Raw genomic sequence first — 21,255 nt, 5'->3', positions numbered from 1 at the left:
AACGGTACCATCGATGAAACCCCAGCAGTTTTCCAGAGGAGCATTTTTATCCCGAATAGCAGTAGCCATGGCTTGAAGATCACCTTGTGACAACCAGGGTCTGTCCAGTGTATCGAGAAGAAAGGCATAATTGTCGTATATGAAGTCAAGTGCTGTGTTAAATATGTTTGAAAGCTCATATTTTGTTCTACCAAATAGCGGGGATAAGTCCTCGAGACGATTAGGATAGGCAAGACGCCTAATTACAACGGATAACCCCTCCATTCCACTGCACACTGTGCGATTCGCACACCGAAAAACCTCCGGGACTCCCATTACACGTCTGATCTCATTCAACCCTGCTTTATCAAAGCGAAATAAATGCTTACATTGTTGGTCTGAAATTTCCTCTAATTGAAGTACAGATTCATATTTACATGTACTGGATTTTGTTTCCAGAAGTAATAAGTCATCATCTTCCGAAATTGCGGCCAACATCTTTAAATTTAGAGCCATTTTAGAAAAAATTGTAAAATCAAAGCTTATAAGCTAACAAATGTTTATTATTATCCAATGAAAAAAACTTTTACATTCAAAAATTTTCACGTACACGTACACGTTTTAATTGCTAAACAACAAAAGTAATAACAACTTGTACGTGTAACTCTAACTTGTAATTTACACGTACAAGTACGCGTACACGTTGATTTGCTAAACCTCTCTATTGAAAAAAGAAATTTTTGGACATGTTAATCTTTAACGAAACCTTTAAAATATCTTTCAATAACTTCCAGTAAAGTTTGGAATTATTTTTACTTGCGCCTGTTATATGAATCAGCTAGGTGTCAGTCCTTACCAACTACATGAAAATTTCCTTCCAAGGTTTTGTTATGTTGATGGTCTTCATCCAATGATAGACTTTTCACGATTTAAATCTAGAGGGAACTTCTTGTCGTTCTTCGTCAGATATTTGAAGATATTTCATTTTTTCAATAGATTTTTTAAAAAAGTATATCAGCAACACTTTCATTGTTAAGTGTAGAAGGTGGGGTCTTCGTTCGTTTTGGTTGGAAAATGTTCTTGTAGGCATCCTCAACTAAAGCCTGAAATTTTGCAAAGTCCGCACATTTTTTGCACAAACACAACATATTTTTAAGGACGAAAATGCAGATTCTTCTACTGGCTGTCCCAATACTCAGTTATATACAGTTGCACTTCGTTATCTCGAACTCCGATATCTTGAATACCCTGGATATGTCGAAGTGCTATGGAAGTCCCAACGTCAAATTCTTCAAGTATTTTACCTACGATATCCCGAATCCTTGGATATGAAGTTCTGGGACACTGCCTCATTATACACTACACTATTTCCGCTTTAATTACAGCATTGTTTTGGCCTTTAATTCATCTTCAGACTCTTCGATTTGAGTGGAACATAATTATTTTAAAGAACTTGTTTTTAGAACAAAAAAAGGAATATATGCAACTCACTTGCTGAAAGGCATCAGTATTATCAGTGTACATTTAATTACCTCTCCGATAGTCAAATAGAGTCAACAAAGGGGACACCAGTTCCGATTTGTATTTTAAATGATGATGTTCAGCAACTGCCTGTTCAAATTTTGCAATGAAGTTTTTCTTTGCGAGTCTGAAATATTTAGGAATTGCTTATTTTAGAAACACTTGTGTTATCACAGGTGTTCATGGTGCACTGTTCCTATTCAGCAAAATTGTGGACTGTGCTGAAATTCCCTACTTAATATGTAAAAAAAAAAAAACAAAGTCGATTCGAAAGGCATTTTCATGCATTTGAATGAATGTGAAATTCTAAAAATATCAAATCCGACAGAACCAAATCCACTCGGTATCTATGATGATCCAGATACCAACAACCGGTAGACAAGAAAAACTAGTTGTTCAAAAATACAGAATTATTAATTAAAGGTTCGTCAAAGGTAAACATGTCCAAAAATTTATTTTTACAATAGCTCCAAAACTATGTGAGGTATAAAATTAAACCTTTCACGTTTTATAATTTTTTCAACGATAACAGATAGAAAGTATCACTTTATATAATACTTTGAATGATATTAATTGAGAAAAATTCTTCTTAAACATGCATATATTTTCGAAAAAATGCACCTAATTAATTCAGTGCTCTTAGTGAAAACCATCATTGCAGAAACAAAATATGTTGAAAATATCCTCTTTTTTTAGTTTAGGCACAGCGGCTTACAAATTTTGCTAAATACAAAGAAAAAGTTTTTAAAAATGTGATTCTTTTTCTTTAAATTGCGTTTCATTTAAGGTAATCACCATTAATGTGAAACTTCTGGGCAGCTGATGTTAAAGTTTTGGCTGCATCTGTGTTGTTGGTTGGTACGGTAACCGTAGTCTTGTCTGCATTATAATGAATAGCTTGTTACACATTTCTATTTTGGAAAATATTTGAAAATATCATACTTAAAGTCTAGGCACAGAGGCTAACAAATTTCTTTAAATTATCAGAAAAGGTTTAAAATGCGTTTGATTTTTTAAATTGCGTTTCATTAAATGTAATCACCATCAATGGGAAACTTCTGAGCAGTTGATATTTCGGCTGCATCTGTGGTGTTTGGTTGGTATGGTAACCACAGTCTTGTCTGCAACATAATGAATAGCTTGTTGCACATTTCTATTTTAGAAATATTTGAAAATGTATTTTTAGTCAGGCACAGGGGCTTACCAATTTCTCTAAATAATTTGAAAAGGTTAAAGTGTGTTTTTGTGGCATACCATAATTAAATACCATAAAATGATTAATTGCCTCCAAACTAAGTTAAGAACCCTCTCTACACTGCACACTAAAGAGATCTGATTCTATGGTATTTTTTGCAGTTGAGTGATATGCCCTTAGGTCTAAATTCTTAAAATTAGAAATTCACAATTTATTACACACTCGGGTATTCGAAGAATTTTAAAAGGCCAAGGTAAATAAATTTTACATGATATTAACATATATTTTCTCTATGGAAGTAAACAACATTGATTACATATATTTTCTCTGTGGAAGTAAACAACAGTAATTTCTATTCACTGATACTGTATTGTGTTTGATTAATCATTATTTTTCCTGGGGGTAAATGCCATGCAGCATACATTGAAAATCATATAAATCAGCTCAATACTAACACCTTTATAGAATATATTTTTCTCAATATCCAAAAACATTTTGTGCTGGCGTAGAACGAGTCCTTGTTGTGTGTGTAATCTGGAACTGTGCATGTCCGTTTATATTGTATAGTAATTGATGTTGTGTACTACGTCATCGTTATGTGTAATTCTTTGTGTAGTTTGAATAAATGGAGTAGCCTAACATGTGCTCTTGTGTTTCCCATTCCTAACAGATATTGTGGCCTCCACAATACATCTAAAAAGCTGGCGACGAGGATTTCTCGGTAGTTCAAGATTACAACAACGAATCCTTAACGTAATTACGATGGCGATCTTCGCAATCGGCAAGATTGGAAACTTTGATGATGGCATTGAAACGTGGGAGGCCTATGTTGAACGCCTGCAACAGTATTTTCTGGCCAACGGGGTAATAAATGACAATTAGGTACCAGCCTTACTCAGTTAAATAGGTCCAAAGACATATGCATTACTAAAGACATTAGTAGCTCCAGATAAACCGTCTGAAAAAACATTTGAAGTGCTGATTGATCATCTCAATAAACACTTGAATCCTAAACCCCTGGTAATTGCAGAACGTTTACGGTTTCATAAGCGGTACCAAAATCAAGGTGAAACAATTCTACAGTACATAGCTGAGCTTCGAAATCTTGCAATACACAGAATTTTGGTAACAATCAAGTTGATACTCTACGTGATAGATTTGTGTGCGGCCTACGTAATGAACATATCCAGAAAAACCTTTTGTTAAAGGAAGATCTGAACCTGGACAAAGCTGTTAAGATCGCAGTAGCTATGGAGACAGCGATCAATGACGGAATTGAATTGCAGGGACAACGTGGGCAACAACAGATCAACAAAGTACTGGAACACAATTGATATCCACAGCCGTGTTTAATTACTTTGATAAGCATAGTCGAGTATTAGTGCTTTAATTAAATAAGACAAGCAAGTGTTTATATAGGGCATAATAATCCATAGGCTTGTCTTAAGAATCTGTAGATTCCTTATTATAAATAGTAGTACTGTAAATAGTAAAGTAAAAATGTCAGATAATAATTTAATCAGTCAAATTAGAGACTATCGCAAATTAACTTTCTTACATTATAAAACTTTCTATCTTCACCAACAAAACAAGAAGAATGGAACCAAAATAAACATATCCCCGTTGAGGAGCATTTCCAATTACTAGGAGATAAAAGACCAAAACAATGGACAAACAACTCCAAACAACTCAAGTATAAAAAGGAGGAACCAGGAGAGCCCAGAGAGACGGCTACAGAGATACCATGAGAGTCACTGGACCTCGTAATTCCTCCCCTGGACTGGACCAGACATTCGAGATAGGTTTATGGAAATTCCGAACTTTTAACTTTGAAAGACTTTAATTTTAATTCCGAATTGCTACTTTGTAGACTTTGATTTTTATTTTACGAACTTTATTTAAAAGCTATACGATCACTGTTGTTTTTGATGACTTGTACATGTATGTAACGTAATAAAATTTAGTAGAGAGTTTAATCATCTTGTCTTGATTCTAGCTCTGCTCCGTTACAGTACACATGAAAACATTCATACCTAAAACACCGTCAAAACAAAAGACTGTACCTACTCAACCTTGTTTTCGATGTGAGGATGACCATTAACCAGATAAGTGTAAACATATCAACACCGTGTTTCGTTTTTGTTCAATTAAGGGACACACACTTTTTGGGAGAGATTGGCTAGATAAACTACACCTTACCTGGATTGATATCAAGTCACTTCACCTAGAAGGAATTACTACTGATCACGTCACAAACTTAGATCAGCTACTAAACAACACAAGATTGTGTTCGAAGAGGGCATAGGAAAACTTAATGACATTACAGCCCACCTTACCCTTACGAAAACCACACATCCTAAGTTCCTAAAGACGCGAAGCATACCATACGCAATGCGTCCAAAGATTGAGAAGGAGTTAGATCAACTCCAAAACGAGGGAATAATAAGACCTGTGGCGCACAGTGATTGGGCAACACCCATTGTCCAAGCCCTGAAAAAGAATGGTGACATTTGCATATGTGGGGATTACAGAATCACTGTCAACCCGGTATTGAAGGTTGATCAATACCCGTTGCCTAAAATCGACGACATCTTCGGAAAACTCTCTGGAGGAAAGAAGTTTACCTAAATCGACCTTACACAAGCATACCACCAGATGGAGCTTATGAAGCATCGAAACAACTTCTCGTGATCAACACTCACAAAGGGATGTATTTGTACAACCGACTGGTATTTGGAATTCCTTCAGCCCCGGCTATGTGGCAGCGAGCCATAGAACAAGCACCTGATCCCACCCTATGTTTCGGAGGTCCGTGTTTGCTCTGCTCTTATTTTGTATATTGTTTAATGGACGTTGAGATTGAATACTGTTCGTTATCTCCATATCCTTCTTCTACAGGGCATTCCACACACTCAGTGCATCTGGGCAAGCAAGTTAATGAAACAAGAATATCAGAAGTCTCGTTTAAAGTCACCATTTCGTAAGTTTATTGGTCAATACAATCACCTTAGCAGCAAATACAATTTATCATCAAGTCAAATGCTGGCTGAAGTTTTTCATACTTATTGTTAGTCAATTATTTATACATTGAATTGACCACAGATTTTTCCCGTTATTTCCCGAACATAACTGGTCTGCAGGGGATGCTCACTCTTGCGTTGTAAATTAGTGCGTTTCTGATTGATTATTTTTTAACGCCGAGTCGGCAATATTTCAGCCATATTTCGGCGGAGAAATTTAAATATTTCATGAACGGTTTCGAAAGTTTTGGGTATCCCTGGAGGCCCCCAATGAGCCTACTCTTTTTTCGAATTCCAGAGAAACAATCTTTTACGTGCCACGCGGGTTATTATCCTTGACACGGGGCACAATTCAAAGTCCGTCGGATGGGACATCCGACGGACTTTGAATTTGAAAATAAAAAGAGTTAAGAACATACGCAACGTACCTTACCTACTGATAACTTTTCAAGATATTTTTAATTTCAGATTACTTCATTCAGAGTAACCTCTTCTTTGTCCCAGTCTTTCTGAAATACCTTTGTAGAGAAGACATATCCTCTCCTATGAAGTTCCTTTTTATTTGTTCTCTTGAAAATCACATTTACATTGCCCAGTTAAGAATGTAGCGATTTGACAGATCGATTAATAGTTTTATAAAGAATTAACTTTCCCTCATTAATGTAATATCCTAGTCACATTCTTATCCCGGTTTCCTCAAATTGGAAGTTGTTATACAAGTTGATTTCAGGAATGGAACATTTATTCATATTCTGGCAATCAAAATTGATTTCAGCTGTATACACATGTGTGTTTTGAATTCCACCATAACTCTCAAGTGCTACTTTTAACTCTTCGGTGTTGTTATATCATGTTCTTCATAGCCATATCGTTTAAAATGGATTTTCATAGGAGCTGTTTCTCTATCACAAATGGCCTTCCCACTTTGGGCTTCACTGAAATCATGACATACGTGTATTCCTGTTCTCTCTGATATTCCTTATATGGAGGCAATCAAGGACTACAGTGATAACAAGCAGCATTGTCACTTCTTAGATTTACTGTTCTGTGTTTTGATGCATTGTTTTACGTTCTCTTGTATAGAAGCAACAGCAAACCATCCTTTGGGTATACAATTGAACAGAACACGTAGCAGTCAGTAATTATCTGAGATTCTTCATACGCATCGTGTTATGAAACAACACTGACATGCCTTTGTATCGCTTAAACAATTTGTCTGTAAATTAAGTGCCGCGCCACAGCATGATACGCCCGTCAAAAAATTACCATTTTCTTGAACAGTTTAGTTGCAAGAAAATCATGTCAACCTTGATTCGAAAACTTTAATGATTTTTACATTCCTTATAATATTTATCCACCCCCAGTCATGTAGGTATTAATTATAATAAGTATTACATCACTGATAGATTTCTATGCTGGTTGTGTTAGATCTCGTCAAATGCCCATCATATTAAACAATATCAATTTAGTCTTAACACCTTAATCTATACAAAATTAATTTTGAAAAGAAGAGGCTGGCCATCAGATGACATATGCTATAAACTGACCAGCAGTTTAGTCTAATCCCCAAAGGATAGATGAGATTGCTTGATCAGAGTGATTTAGACAGCTAGTCTTCCTACATTGAATTCATTAATTAATCTTAAACTGGATGCTTCTCTTCTCATTACTTTCAAGAGGTGAATGGTTCTGCACTATCTACCATCAATTTATTTTAAACATATAAAATACTCAAAGATTTTCTTTTTGGTTGAGATTTAATGTCTGACAGGTTTTAATGTGTAATTCATGTGGAAATTGTACTGACTATCATCAAGTAAGTTCATAGAGAAGTTAACTCCCTTTGTAAATGCACATCGTTTATTTCCAGTCTTTAATTTCTTGTTTTGTGTTTTAAATACAATTTGTATTGTCATTATTTTTTGGTGTTTTCTCTCGACAATCATAGCCCTAAATTCACTGAGTCTACATTCCATTGATATGGTAAATCACGCCTCTGCTCCAAATAGGTTACCATTTCTATGGAACTTAAAGTCAGTGAATTCAGGGCTATGATTGGTCGAGAAGTAAGGCTTGTCCTCTAAATTCAATGGAAGAATTTTACACAGGGTAGATTTAAACGAATAGTTTTATGTCGGAGTGACATAGCACGTCTGTGAATTTTAAAATTAACTCATGAGGTCTTTCCACCTTTCTGTGGAAAGACCTCTTGAAATGCTTCAGTTTTTTATTATTTTATTTATTATTTTATTTCTCACCTGATGTTTTGACATCGTAAGACTTATCGAAAAACTTTATAGTTCATGATACTGGATATTTAAAGTTATTCCAAAAAATAACCCCCCCCCCCATGTTTTAACTTAGACCCCTTATGCAGTTATTGCCTCTTTCACCGTAAAGCTTGTTATCGCTACTCCTCTGAAACCGTACATCGTAGAGATGCAGAACCTTCACTGACGTCTTCAACTAATTTAGAAGACTTTTCCATCTATTCATTGCAAAAGTTTTCTTTGACCCCTTCAATGAGTAACTACCCCTGAAAGTTTATAAATTTTATAAAAAACTAAAAAATTTCACAACGAGAAGTCGTAGAGACATGAAACCAACTGCATAAGTTTTATTGACCTTTGACCTTCAAATTCATTTCAAGCTTAAAGGCCAAGGTCATCCCAAATATGAGGAATAAATTTCTTTTAATAGCTCTTATATCCTTAAACATATACTATCTATCTTCTGATTGTGATATGCACCTCTTTATACTCTTTCAAAGATTTCATTGTTGTCCCCTAAGATTGCCCTTTGTGCAAAAAACCTTGTTATCGCTACTTCTCGGAAACCATAAACCGTAGAGACACCAAATCTTCACTACTGTCTATAGGGTCTTCAGGTTTAACTTCATTGTATAAGTACCAAAGGATCTGATGACCCCTCATATGAATTATTGCCCTCTAACGTTTTTGTACTTGCTATTAAACCTTATAACTTGAGAAGTATGTCACAGAGGCATGGGGTCAACTGCATTGTGACCCTTGACCTTGAACATTTTTAAAGGTCAAGGTCATTTCAATTTTTTTTTTTAATTTTGATTTATCCTTTTAGGACAATTTTGATTGCTTAAATTCATGGAATTTAATTTTAAGGTGTCAGATAAAACGAAATTAGACTTCAAAGAAGGAGAAAAGACCTCTTATTGTTCGTTGAACAATAAGTCTCCTAGTTCTTTAAACTACTCGTGTGAGCTAAAGAAAAAGACAAGCACAGATAGCTAAGGAACAAACAACGGTATTTATGTCCCTATATACCAGAATTGTCTTGGAAAGGGATCCTAACTTAATTATAAAAAACCATCCTAACTTTAATATCATAAATTGCTGGCTTGATCAGTACGTGCTTAATGAAACCTATAATGCCGTGTACCTTGAGGTTTGCATAAAATCAGAGACAATGAGCCATGAGGCTGTTTATTCGTTGTTGTCCGTCGCAAACGTGATCATTTACAATCATTATAAAAAATATAAAACAATGATACTCTGTATAATTAAAATGTGAATGTAAGATAATGCCACAAACAAGAACATGTGTTAATTAAACGTCATCTGATAAACACACAATTCATTACAGGTATTATAACATGTCTACTGAATATCTTCATTATAAAAATAAATGAGTTAAAATAAAAATATATAATTAATATCAATTGGGAGAATTAGTTTGTAAAACATTCACTTGGCTATGAGAGGGATATAAAGGAATACACCAAAAATAGAAAATTCACATGTTATTGTTTACATTGAATGTACTTCCGGTATAGAGACTGACTTCCAGTCATACAATCAAAGTACTGAAAGTACTGGGAAGCGCTAAGTATATTGATTTGAAATTCATCAGAATTATTTTGAATTTAAATTTCCTGTTGTATTGATTTTAAGCAATAGGTTGACAGTGCGACAGCGCTAAGGCGAGCTCAGTTGTTTGATAATTATGTGAGTTCTGAAAACTCCCCATTTGATTATGAAATTCAACATTGTCTAATGCCTTTTTATTTTAAGCATTTTACTTTTTTTTTTCTTTTCCTCTGTCAAAAAATCAATCAATATTACAAACATGAAATTGCAATAATAATAATAATCATATTGAACAATATGCATATATTTCATCGTCGAAAAATAATACAAATATGCATTGAACGTAAATTCGTAAATGCCTTTGTTTTCGAAAACTATTAAGATGGAATACATGTTTTCACTTGTATATGACTTGAAGAGAAAGGCCATCATTCAGAATCAGTTCGCACATGTCCACAAATCGGATTATTGATTATAATTACATGTAACAATTCCTAAAGATTATTAAGGATTACCATAGAACATACAAATGTTTTAAAAATATATGCTTACAAAAACATAAAACAGATAAAAAGAAAACTCAACGCTTATACATGTAATATAGAAATCAAACTGTATTTATGGATGAAACAAAAAAATGGCCATTAATTTTACTTTTTAAGTTTTTGGTTTATAGTTTTTGCCAAATGGAGAAATTTTTTAGACATCTGACCAGTGTACGGCACATTCATCGTGTATTCTTGGATAAGACTTAAAAATTGAGAGTATGGGCGGGGATATGCGAGATCAAAGATGTAGTATACGGCAAAAAGGGCGATAACAGAATCCAAAAAGGTCTCGGCCTGTGTAAAAATTTCAGTTTCATCCCAAACGAATGAAATTTTTCCTAGTTGTCCTCTATCCAAAAACACCAATAGTCTTGGTAACTTCAACTCTTTTGTCTGGGATATTATCTTTTTTTCCGTATCAGAAAGAACCTATAAGAAATAAAACAAGATGTGTTTGTGAAACACTATGCGCCCGGCGGCAACAAAGTTCAAAATATCTATTTTTAGCATATAGGTCACAGTCAAGGTCACAAGGTCATTGGCCATGGTGTCATTTAAAAGAACTTAATCGGTGGAGTAAGCATACTAAACATGAAGTCCCTATCTCCTATGGTTCAAAAGTTATGGCAAAAAGTGTAAAAAGCTATTTTTAGCATATAGGTCACAAGATGATTGACCTTGCTGTCGTTTGAAAGGACTTTATCGGTGGAGTATGCATACCAAATATGAAGTCCCTATCTCCTATGGTTCAAAAGTTATGACAAACAGTGGAAAAATCTATTTTTAGCATATAAGTCACAGTCAAGGTCACAAGGTCATTGACCATGGTGTCATTTGAAAGAACTTAATCGGTGGAGTATGCATACTAAATATGAAGTCCCTATCTCCTATGGTTCAAAAATTATGGCAAAAAGTGTAAAAAGCTATTTTTAGACATATACTAGTAGGTCACAGTCAAGGTCACAAGATCATTGACCTTGCTGTCGTTTGAAAGGACTTTATCGGTGGAGTATGCATACCAAATATGAAGTCCCTCTCTCCTATGGTTCAAAAGTTATGGCAAAAAGTGTTAAAAGCTATTTTTAGCATATAGGTCACAGTCAAGGTCACAAGATGATTGACCTTGCCGTCGTTTGAAAGGACTTTATCGGCAAAGTATGCATACCAAATATGAAGTCCCTATCTCCTATGGTTCAAAAGTTATGACAAACAGTGGAAAAAGCTATTTTTAGCATATAGGTCACAGTCAAGGTCACAAGGTCATTGACCTTGATGTCATTTGAAAGGACTCTATTAGTGGAGTATGCATACCAAATATGAAGTCTCTATCTCTTATTGTTCAAAAGTTATGGCCAAGGTTAAAGTTGACAACAGACAAACAGATAAACAACAAACAAACAGACAGGACAAAAACAATATACGCCCGGGATCTATCGATCCGGGCGCATAAAAAATTGAGAATTTTCAATACTCGCTATGCTGTAAGCTTTTAAGATATATCGGGTTCAGAAAATGAAATCGGGCTCGTTATTTGTTAATTTCCCGCCAGGAAGTCATCGTTACAATCTGCAATCCTCGACTGACTCCATTGTGCGTGGTACAAGCCATCCGAAGAGCTCCGAGTATCATCGCAGACGTCAATGTTGAAAGCCATACTAAAGCAAAAATCCCAAGGTTTGTACTTATTTATGCTTTTCAAGGTTTTTAATAAAATCAGTTAAATACTAAAAAACCCACTCATTTAGGGACTTTTACGAGAAGCGCTGACTTTTACAATCGACGCCACGGTTACATTTACATTGAAACCTGCCTTATGTAAGGAGGCACAGAATTGATAATATTCGTTTATTCTGTGTATGTAATTAAATCTAAAATAAATGTCAGATCGAAAAGGACTTTTAAAGTTGACGACCATGAGATGAAAATTATTGTATGGTTGGTTGATTGCATGTTCTTTACACCCAGTTTAATAATTTTTCCCTCATACAGAGACGTTACCATATACCGATTAAAATTTCTTTAAGAAAAAATTTGATTTAACTTTTCAGTTAACAAAAGACATTAGCCAAAGGTGATTGAAATTCTATAATATAGTAACTAGTATTTCAAATAAAATAATCTATAAGATATACCAACCTAAGCATCAACTTTAATCTAAAAATAACTTTAAAGGAGATTCTTCTGCTTCGTTAGTATCAAGTGTATCCCTGCTCATGGGCTAAGAATTGAATATATTATAATTAAGGGAAAAAAACACCACCTCCTAGAAGCGGCCCAGAAAATGATATGAAGTTCTAGCTCCCAACAGCTAAAAAACCGACACATCTATTCATGGTTTTTACTTACAGAAAGGAGATACATGTACAAAAAATAAAAGAGCATGAAAAAAGCTATTTAAGGAATCTCAGAAAGATACGCGAGAGGAAATCCTCCAAACACTTTCTGGCGATGATGGCGCCTGTTAACTTTCTTCCAACACAGGCATCACCCAAGGGACAAGCACTACCATCAAATGCAGTATCAAAAAAGTCGAGAAAAAGACCACTTTTCGATTTTGTGAAGGCACACCAGGAAGCATACGACGATTTTATTACTAAAAAAGTGCCAAAGCTTTTGAGAGCTTTGGGTGTAAGCTCTGACCCCGATTACTGCAATTGTTATATCAAACTTTTCATTTTTTTATTTCAAATTATCTATATTTAAATACATAAGTTTTGATCAATAAATTTTAAACTTTCAATGTCAGAAAATTATACAAATACAAAGATAAAGATTTAATGTGTTTTATGTGTTTATTTTTACAAGTTAAGAATAAATGACTGTCGAAAGGTCGTACACGGTTCATTCGTTAAGTATTCGGGGTATGAAATGCCGATAAATAGATTTTATTAAATAGTAGCATACATAATTTCAAAATGAAAATGTTAAAATGTAATTTTTTTGATTTTAAGTTATTTAACGCATTTTTTATTTGAAGTGAAACAGAATGTGTAAATAAAAGCTGTTATCTAGAAATCAATGAAATTATGGATTATGTAGTCAATTGCATTATCCTCCAACATATAATATAGCCATAGAAATCTTTAAAAGTAAAAATTTGTATTCAGAGCACTTACATGGAATACAATATGCTTATGTAGAACCAAAATAAAACCCAATTTGTGGATGGTGTAATGGTTTAAAAAAAAAACGGTCGCAACTATAATAAAACTTGTCTATAGTTAACTATAATTTACTTTGAAACACTAGAAAATTGCTTGTTAGATATGTAGGGTACTTAACACAAACAAAATTTGATGCATGGATTGATGTATATATTTTTTGCCTGGTTTTGATTTGAAATGACAAAAATAATAAATCCCTGAAATGTAAAGAAATCGTAAATTTTCCTCGGTGCTTAAATTTGAGACTTTGTTTTGCTCTCTGTATAATTCCATACAAAATTTTGCACAAATTTTTAACCTCATGACAAAATCTTGTACCCCCCATTTTACTTGGTAAACATCGTTCAGGTTACCAATTCAAATTAAAATCTATAAGAAATATTGCTGATTTCTGAAAAAGTGTGTTTGTGTTATTCATCCTTAAGATAATAAAATATTATCTATCAGAAATTAATAGTAAAAATGCTTTGATTTACTTTAGTTAATTAAAAATAAGTATATTGGCCTATCGTAACTACATGTATAATTAATTAAGAGTTAACTAATGTTAACTATATTTAGCTCAAGTACATTTTAGGCTGGGAATTCTTTTTCTGAACAACGAAATATCTTCTTTAAATGGCCAAATTAATCGTATTTCATTATCAAATTTTTATTTCAATTTATATCAATATTTATATTGAAAACAGCTCCCGTACATTTTACCTGTGTAAAAGTAAGCGTCGATTGTGAAAATCGGCGCTTCTCGTAAAAGTCCAAGAGTATGACGTAAACGTTAAAAGATTTCATGTGTATTGTATGCTTTAACATTTTGAAATTTGTGTAGAAGTGCCAGGGAGGGGGATCCTAAACAGAAAGTCTACGAGAATAAAGAGTTATGTGCCATTTATTTTGACCTGATCAGATATAAGTTGACATTGATGGCGAAGGCAGAAATTTACATTTACCAATTTGAATGTGTTTGAGCTCTTATTCGACTGAGGACGTATAAGTTAATGATTTGAGAAATTAGGCTTTAGAGAGTTCACCTACTTTTCTTGTATTTATTTAATATTCAAGTGTTGCTTCATCACTTAATCGTCGGTAAATTCGACTGATAGTCAAATAGTCGACTAGTCGTTGACATCCCTAGTTTTTACTGATTATTTTGTCTTTAATATCTTCACCGGTGAATGTTTGATTTTCTATTCTGGCATCTCCTTCCTTACCCCTGAAGGCCAAATTGGTTGAAATTAGTCAATTGGTTTTGGAGATCAAATAAAGGTTTAGAGACATACCAGCTACAAAACTTACCTTACAAGGCAGAATTAAAAATTCCAAGCATGCATTAACACGTAACTTTATTTCAGTCAAATTAACTTTGTTTTGAAAAACCCTTGAAGGTCAAATAAATTAGTCTAAATTTTATTATGTGTGCAAGTAAATGCACTGGGAAATACAGATTACAAAGGATTACTAAAAAGTAACTTCAGGCATATAGCAACAGGGGTGGGGGACTAGCCCAGACTTTTTTCTACAATTGAAAATTTTATTAAAAGGCTGGTTCCCCCTTACTTTTACAGTAAAGTCAAATTAGCCTAGGGTAATGTAGTATTGTAGCAATAAAATTTGGTACACCGAAAGATGTGGGAATCTACCCCTAACCCCTCTTTTCAGGAAAGTTTGTTCTCGGCCCCCCCCCCCCCCCCCCCCAATGATGCTCTGGCACTGAACGTCTTGGGAAAAAAACACTTAAAGACAATATGACTGTATCATAAAGTCAAACCTCCTTTCTCTTGATCTTCTTTCCGAAGACTTGCAATAAAGAAACATATAATGATGTATGCATACTTGATTGCGCCCATGAGAAAAGGGTGCTTATGACATTTTTTATGCATTTTGAGTTTTTCACGGATTTTGATAGAGTAAGGTTAGAAGTTGTCAAATATGAATTTTTATGGTCGTAAGTCTACTCTAAGTAGGTATTTTCTTCATTTATATCAAAGATACTTTAACAGGTCCATAATGACGTCATGTTTTTCAACAACTTCAAACGTTTTCAGAGTGAACGTAAAATGATTTTCTTCTGTAATTTTACATTAATTACCCTTGCACATTATTTTTGTCTCATTGTCTCTTTTAATTATTAATAGTTATATATATTATGGATTCATCAGTGGTGTATAGTATTATGAGTGTGTGTTTGTTTTACATTTCACGTTTCTATGACACCAGGGGGAGACCGGAAGAGCGGGCGACATCCATTCAGTTTTTAGTTTTAAATAATGATTTTCTCAAACAAAATATTTACTAGTAATCCATGCAAGAGTCATCTGATAAGCCTGTAGAATTTATTAGAAAATTATTTTAATTTAAACATTGATCTCAATAGGTCAAGATGTAATTTTTTTGCCTGAATTCGGGATAAAACGGTATTTCTTAAGTTACCATGGGTGGCCTACTACTTGGACGACTATTGCTTGTTGGATTAATAGCGGAGGGAATATCATCAGAACTTGCATGATGATCTGAGTCATGAAGTTGTCTTGACCATTAAAATCAACCCTTAGGTTATCAGTTTCAGCATTCATTATGTCGTCATTTTCGCCTGATAGAACTTGCATACGCTTTTTGCGCATTCTATCTACATGTTTGACTTGATCTGAACCCCTTGGTCCACAATTTACAAGGTATGTCAAATCTGACATCTTTTTCTTAACCTTGTAAGGGCCCTGCCAGTAACTGGTCAACTTCGGCGATGTTCCAGGTTTTCTCCTTGGGAAATAAACATACACCTCCTCGCCGGATTCAAACTTTTTCCACATCAACTTGCGGTCATGATAATGCTTTTGTCTCATCATTGACTGATTCATTTTGGTCCTAACAAAGTAGTGAGCCTTCTCTAGACGTTCCTGCAACTCCCATACCCATTTATTGCTTGGCATGTCCTTTATTTGAGGTGGCATCTCATACTGGAGATCCAGTGGTGTACCAACCTCCCTTCCAAACATCATGTTCGGTGTCATGCCAATAGTTTCATGTACTGATTAGCGGTAGGCTATCATAATGAAAGGAAAGTGCACATCCCAGTCATTATGACGATCATTTACAAACGCACTGAGCATTGTTGTGAGCGTTCTGTAAAATCGCTCAACCATCCCGTCTGAGTGGAGACTTGTATAGAAGATGGTGGTAAACGGACAGTGTCCAGTGACAAGACTTGTAGAGAAGATGGTAGTAAACGGACAGTGTCCGGTGACAAGATTCGTATAGAAGATGGGGATAAACAGTGTCCGGTGAAAAGACTTGTAGAGAAGATGGTGGTAAACCGACAGTGTCCGGTGACAAGACGTGTAGAGAAGATGGTGGTGAGCAGAGAGTGTCCGGTGACAAGACTTGTAAAGAAGATGGTGGTAAACGGACAGTGTCCGGTGACAAGATTCGTAGAGAAGATGGTAGTAAACGGACAGTGTCCGGTGACTAGATTCGTATAGAAGATGGGGATAATCAGACGGTGTCCGGTGACAAGATTCGTATAGAAGATGGTGGTGAACAGAGAGTGTCCGGTACCAAGATTCTGAAAGAAGATGGTGGTAAAGGGACATTCTTCAGTGACAAAACTCGTAAAGAAGATGGTGGTAAACGGACAGTGTCCGGTGACAACATTCGTATAGAAGATGGGGGTAAACAGACAGTGTCCGGTGACAAGATTCGTTTAGAAGATGGTGGTTAACGGACAGTGTCCGGTGACAAGACGTGTAGAGAAGATGGTGGTAAACGGACAGTGTCCGGTGACAAGACTTGTAGAGAAGATGGTGGTGAACAGAGAGTGTCCGATGACAAGACTTGTAGAGAAGATGGTGGTAAACCGACAATGTCCCGTGACAAGACGTGTAGAAAAGATGGTGGTGAGCAGAGAGTGTCCGGTGACAAGACTTGTAAAGAAGATGGTGGTAAACGGACAGTGTCCGGTGACAAGACTTGTAGAGAAGATGGTGGTAAACGGACAGTGTCCGGTGACAAGATTGGTATAGAAGATGGGGGTAAACAGACGGTGTCCGGTGACAAGATTCGTATAGAAGATGGTGGTAAACGGTCAGTGTCCGGTGAAAAGACGTGTAGATAAGAGGGTGGTAAACGGACAGATATAAACGAATATGAAATTAAACGAATGTTGAGTGCTAAATGGGCGGAGGGGATTAAAAGTAAAGATGAGCAGGCAGTTAATGACAGTAAGTCATTCCTGAAGTTAATGAAGTTTGAATGGTCCACCAAAGTTACAAAACTAGCAATAGTCACACTTCAGATTCGTAGCTTCAACAAGGAAAAATGTCTCCCTGAGCCAGAGGACATTATTAAGATTCAAGAAAAGATTCGTAATGACATCAAAAACTTTGATGAAAAGGACACAACACCACAGAACTTCAGATTTGCTGCAGAAGTCTCTCAGGCTAGATTGTTGCTGTATAACAAACGTCGATCTGGTGAAATAGAGGGCATCAGGTATGTACAACTTCACTTCCTGGTTTATCATTTTATAGAAATATAAGGTCAAGGTTTATTATTTTTATCGAATATTGAAATATGGAAAGGAGAAAAATTATGCACTATGCATTAAACATTGTACAAAATGAAATGTTCTTGTAAAGCTAAGGTTATTTTTTTTAAACAGGGTTAAAGACTATGTAAGAAGGCAGCAAAGTGTTACAAATGTGGAGAGGTCAATGAGAGCAGAACTCTCAGCACTAGAACAAAAACTACTGGAATCTCAAGATCAGATAGAAGTTCGTGGCAAGGTATATATATATATGATCAATAGAGAATTAAAGGCATACATTCTGGTAGATTACTGGTATATTACTAAATTTAAATTTCATATAATTAATTAGGAATTTTTATTGTTAACATATTGTTCTAACATCTTGGAAAATTACGCAATTTAGATCCACTTAATTAAAAAGATATCGAAACCTTTATATAATTATATAATTTCTTTCGGGCAGCTTGTAAATCCTTCCATTAAATAAGACCGTACCACGTGACCTCGCGTCGAGAAAGCGAGGAAGACCATTTGGAAGTCGATTATCACTGTCTGCACGGAAAGAAAGGGAAAAAAATGATGGATAGAGAAAGAGGCAAAGAAAGGATTTTTATCGGAGATCATGTTGAGAGGTGGAACCGTGTAAAGGACGAGTTAAAGTTGATGTACAACCATGAAGTTGCGGGTTTCTTACTTGACAGGTCTGTGGCATAGTTTTTTTTCCTGTATATGTTTGAAATCATGCTTAAGAATTAACACTTTTTTATAATTATGTAACACTAATTTATCGGAAAAGTCAAGGATAAAACTTTTGTTATAATTATGCATTCTATAGACTTCAATGGAACTTATACTACAAGAAGCACTTCACCACGACGTCACCACGTGACGTCTATAGTTAAAAAATATGCCTTAATGAAAAAGTGAAAAGTTCAACATTACCCCGGGGATAATTAATTTCAATTTGTAATAATAAAAACATATCTGTACCATGAAAAGTGCTGCTAGAATCCTACTGTCCTATCACAGAAATAATTATTCTACACTTTCGGACGAAAGCATCCCAAAATTTTTACATTTGGTTCATATCATCGAAAAAAATGCATTAATTCCCGTAAACCATACGATTCTAGCAGCACTTTCCTAAAACAATAGAATAAGAACTTTTGATAGAAACAAAAATTAAGTTTCAAAGTGTGCGGCGTAGTGTTGAACTTTTGCATCTTATTTGTTACGAACGACAGAGGAAAGGCTGATCGGCAAGTAAACACCCCCCTGGTTTAATTTTACGAAGAAATTGTAAAAGTATATTACCATACCTTATTCATAAACTTTGTTCCCACATGAATCACACATGATATTCATTCTAAATACTTTTAAACTCCGATTTCTTGTGTTTGTTTACATGAATTCTCGTTACGTTTCACTTTCACTCTGCTACTGCATGATCAACAGTTATGACGTCACGTGTTTGGTATTTAACCCCTGTGATAACTACAGAGACCCAGAAACGACAAAATTCCGTTTCTATTATGCCTCTGCATATTTTGATTAATTTTTACGACCTAAAATCAATCTTAGAAATCGATTATAAGAAATTGTTATCTCTAAACCTCACGTCATATAGCTTACTATGGCGTCATATCATATAGGCAAGTAGAATATTTGGTTGTAACCTTAACCCACCTGCGAAGTCATTATCAAATTATAAAAGAACAACTATGTATAAGTGTTTTTGCAGTTAGATATATCTGTGTAGGCAGCCAAACGAAGGAACTACAAGTATTTTTCTCCGTTTCGATTTATTCGACGTGCGCGAGGGGCCTTCTAAGGGGGTACTAAATTAGTTTAAAACAAATCTGAAAATGTAAGGCACAGCTTTGTGTTTTTGTCATTTTTCTTGTAAAATGAAAAACAACATATATATTTTAGTGCATGATTTTATTTTTAGTCGTAAAATTTTGAAATTTTAAAGTTGTTTTACAAGATTTCAACCTATTTTCAATAAAAAAAATTTCTCGCAATTTAGATAGGCCTATAGCATCACTAAATGTCTTGTACATTAACTTTTATAACTAGAAAAGTCAGACAGTGCTAAATCAAATCTACGCTAACTTCTTGAAAATAAAATTTCTCCCAAATATTGTACATGCTAAATTTAATACAATTACAGTACATGTATATATGCCACATGTATTTGATATTAAATGTCAAGATTAAGTTTACCCATGAGTGTGTTCAAAGTTTTAAAAATGTAACGTGAAGCAGTCACCCATCCAAGGGTTAAACAGGCTTGCCGTTGCTTAACTTGCCTGAAATAGAAGGAGACTCTACCGCATCACCAGAAAAGCTAGCTCACTAGCGAGGCAGTATAAGTTCCCTATATACTGTCCGCTACAAAACCTCCAATCTACTCTGTTCTGTTAAGAGCCTGAATGTTCATCAGCTGTGGATTGCTCAGCCTCAGGATTAAGGCAATCCCAAGCATGTTGAGGAGGTCCATTAACACCAAAGTTTCTCAAAGCATCTTCCACCAGATCACTGTGATGCTCAAGGCGGGCTTTAGTTTGAAGTATTTCATCTCTTCTTATTTCAAACATTGCCTCTAATGGAAACTCACTATCATTATCCCTCAAGTCTGTTGCTTCATCTCGCCATGGTATGAACAGCATCAGTTGCTGGTGATAAAATTTTTCACTCTCCTTATTTACGGAAAACATATGATATCGTGGAATAGCCGGTTTGTGGTATTTTTTCATTATGCCTCTTCCATCCTTGAGCTTGATTACTTGAGGACGGGTATTAGTGTCATGAGCACAATCAAGATCGCTGTTTTTGGACTGAGATGAAGGACCATACCAGACAGCAAATTCCCAAAGACAAAGTTCATTTAGGAGTGGACTATCTGGTCTTTTTTGGTATTTTTCTACAATACCTAAGGCATATATATCCGTATCATCATCATCCAGTTCATCCAGCAAGGACTGAGGTTTTAAAATACCAATTCTGTCATCATGAAGATCTGTTGGTATCCATACCATTTTTGAACTGCATCTCTTTAAAGGTATACTCAGTAGCCTATAAGCAGCTTCTTGAGCACTTATTTCCCGATTGCAGTCTAGACTTTATATCTGCATCCCTTAATTCTTTTGCTGCCTCTTTTAACATCTGTGACAGTTCTTGTTCATCTTTGGTTACATAAGATGCTATGTAAGTTATGCATGCGTATGGATCACACACAAACTGCAAGTCCATGTTTGCCTTCCAAACTTGTAGAATGTCTCTGTTATAACAGTTTATGTTCAGACTGCTTGGATTTCTTCTTAGTACGACAGATTTTCCTGCTTTCGAGTATCTAAGGGCATTATAATAATTTTCTTCTGATACTCCAGCAATGCACAGGACTTGTTGAAGAGAAAAATCTGAGATTTTTACTGTATCATCAGTCAGGACGTCATTGACCT

General features: G+C 35.1%; 2 protein-coding genes across 2 annotated transcripts; both read left to right on the top strand.

The window, feature by feature from the left end:
- Nucleotides 1-16,437: 16,437 nt before the first annotated feature.
- On the top strand, nucleotides 16,438-17,377 carry LOC134278507 (uncharacterized protein DDB_G0290685-like). Its single transcript, XM_062760820.1, has 3 exons — nucleotides 16,438-16,485; nucleotides 16,736-16,934; nucleotides 16,992-17,377. The coding sequence occupies exons 1-3, from the start codon at nucleotides 16,438-16,440 to the stop codon at nucleotides 17,375-17,377; spliced, it is 633 nt and encodes a 210-aa protein (XP_062616804.1).
- Nucleotides 17,378-17,412: 35 nt separating this feature from the next.
- On the top strand, nucleotides 17,413-19,622 carry LOC134278506 (uncharacterized). The gene is made up of 3 exons (XM_062760819.1): nucleotides 17,413-17,754; nucleotides 17,924-18,047; nucleotides 19,551-19,622. Exons 1-3 carry the CDS (start codon nucleotides 17,423-17,425, stop codon nucleotides 19,620-19,622), a joined length of 528 nt encoding a protein of 175 aa, XP_062616803.1. The 5' UTR covers nucleotides 17,413-17,422.
- The last annotated feature ends 1,633 nt before the right edge of the window (nucleotides 19,623-21,255 follow it).

Source organism: Saccostrea cucullata, unplaced genomic scaffold (genome assembly GCF_032062105.1).
Source record: "Saccostrea cucullata isolate Sc308-1 unplaced genomic scaffold, CSIRO_AGI_Scuc_v1 ctg642, whole genome shotgun sequence".
NCBI lineage: Eukaryota > Metazoa > Mollusca > Bivalvia > Ostreida > Ostreidae > Saccostrea > Saccostrea cuccullata.
This window is presented reverse-complemented; position numbering and strand designations above follow the sequence as displayed.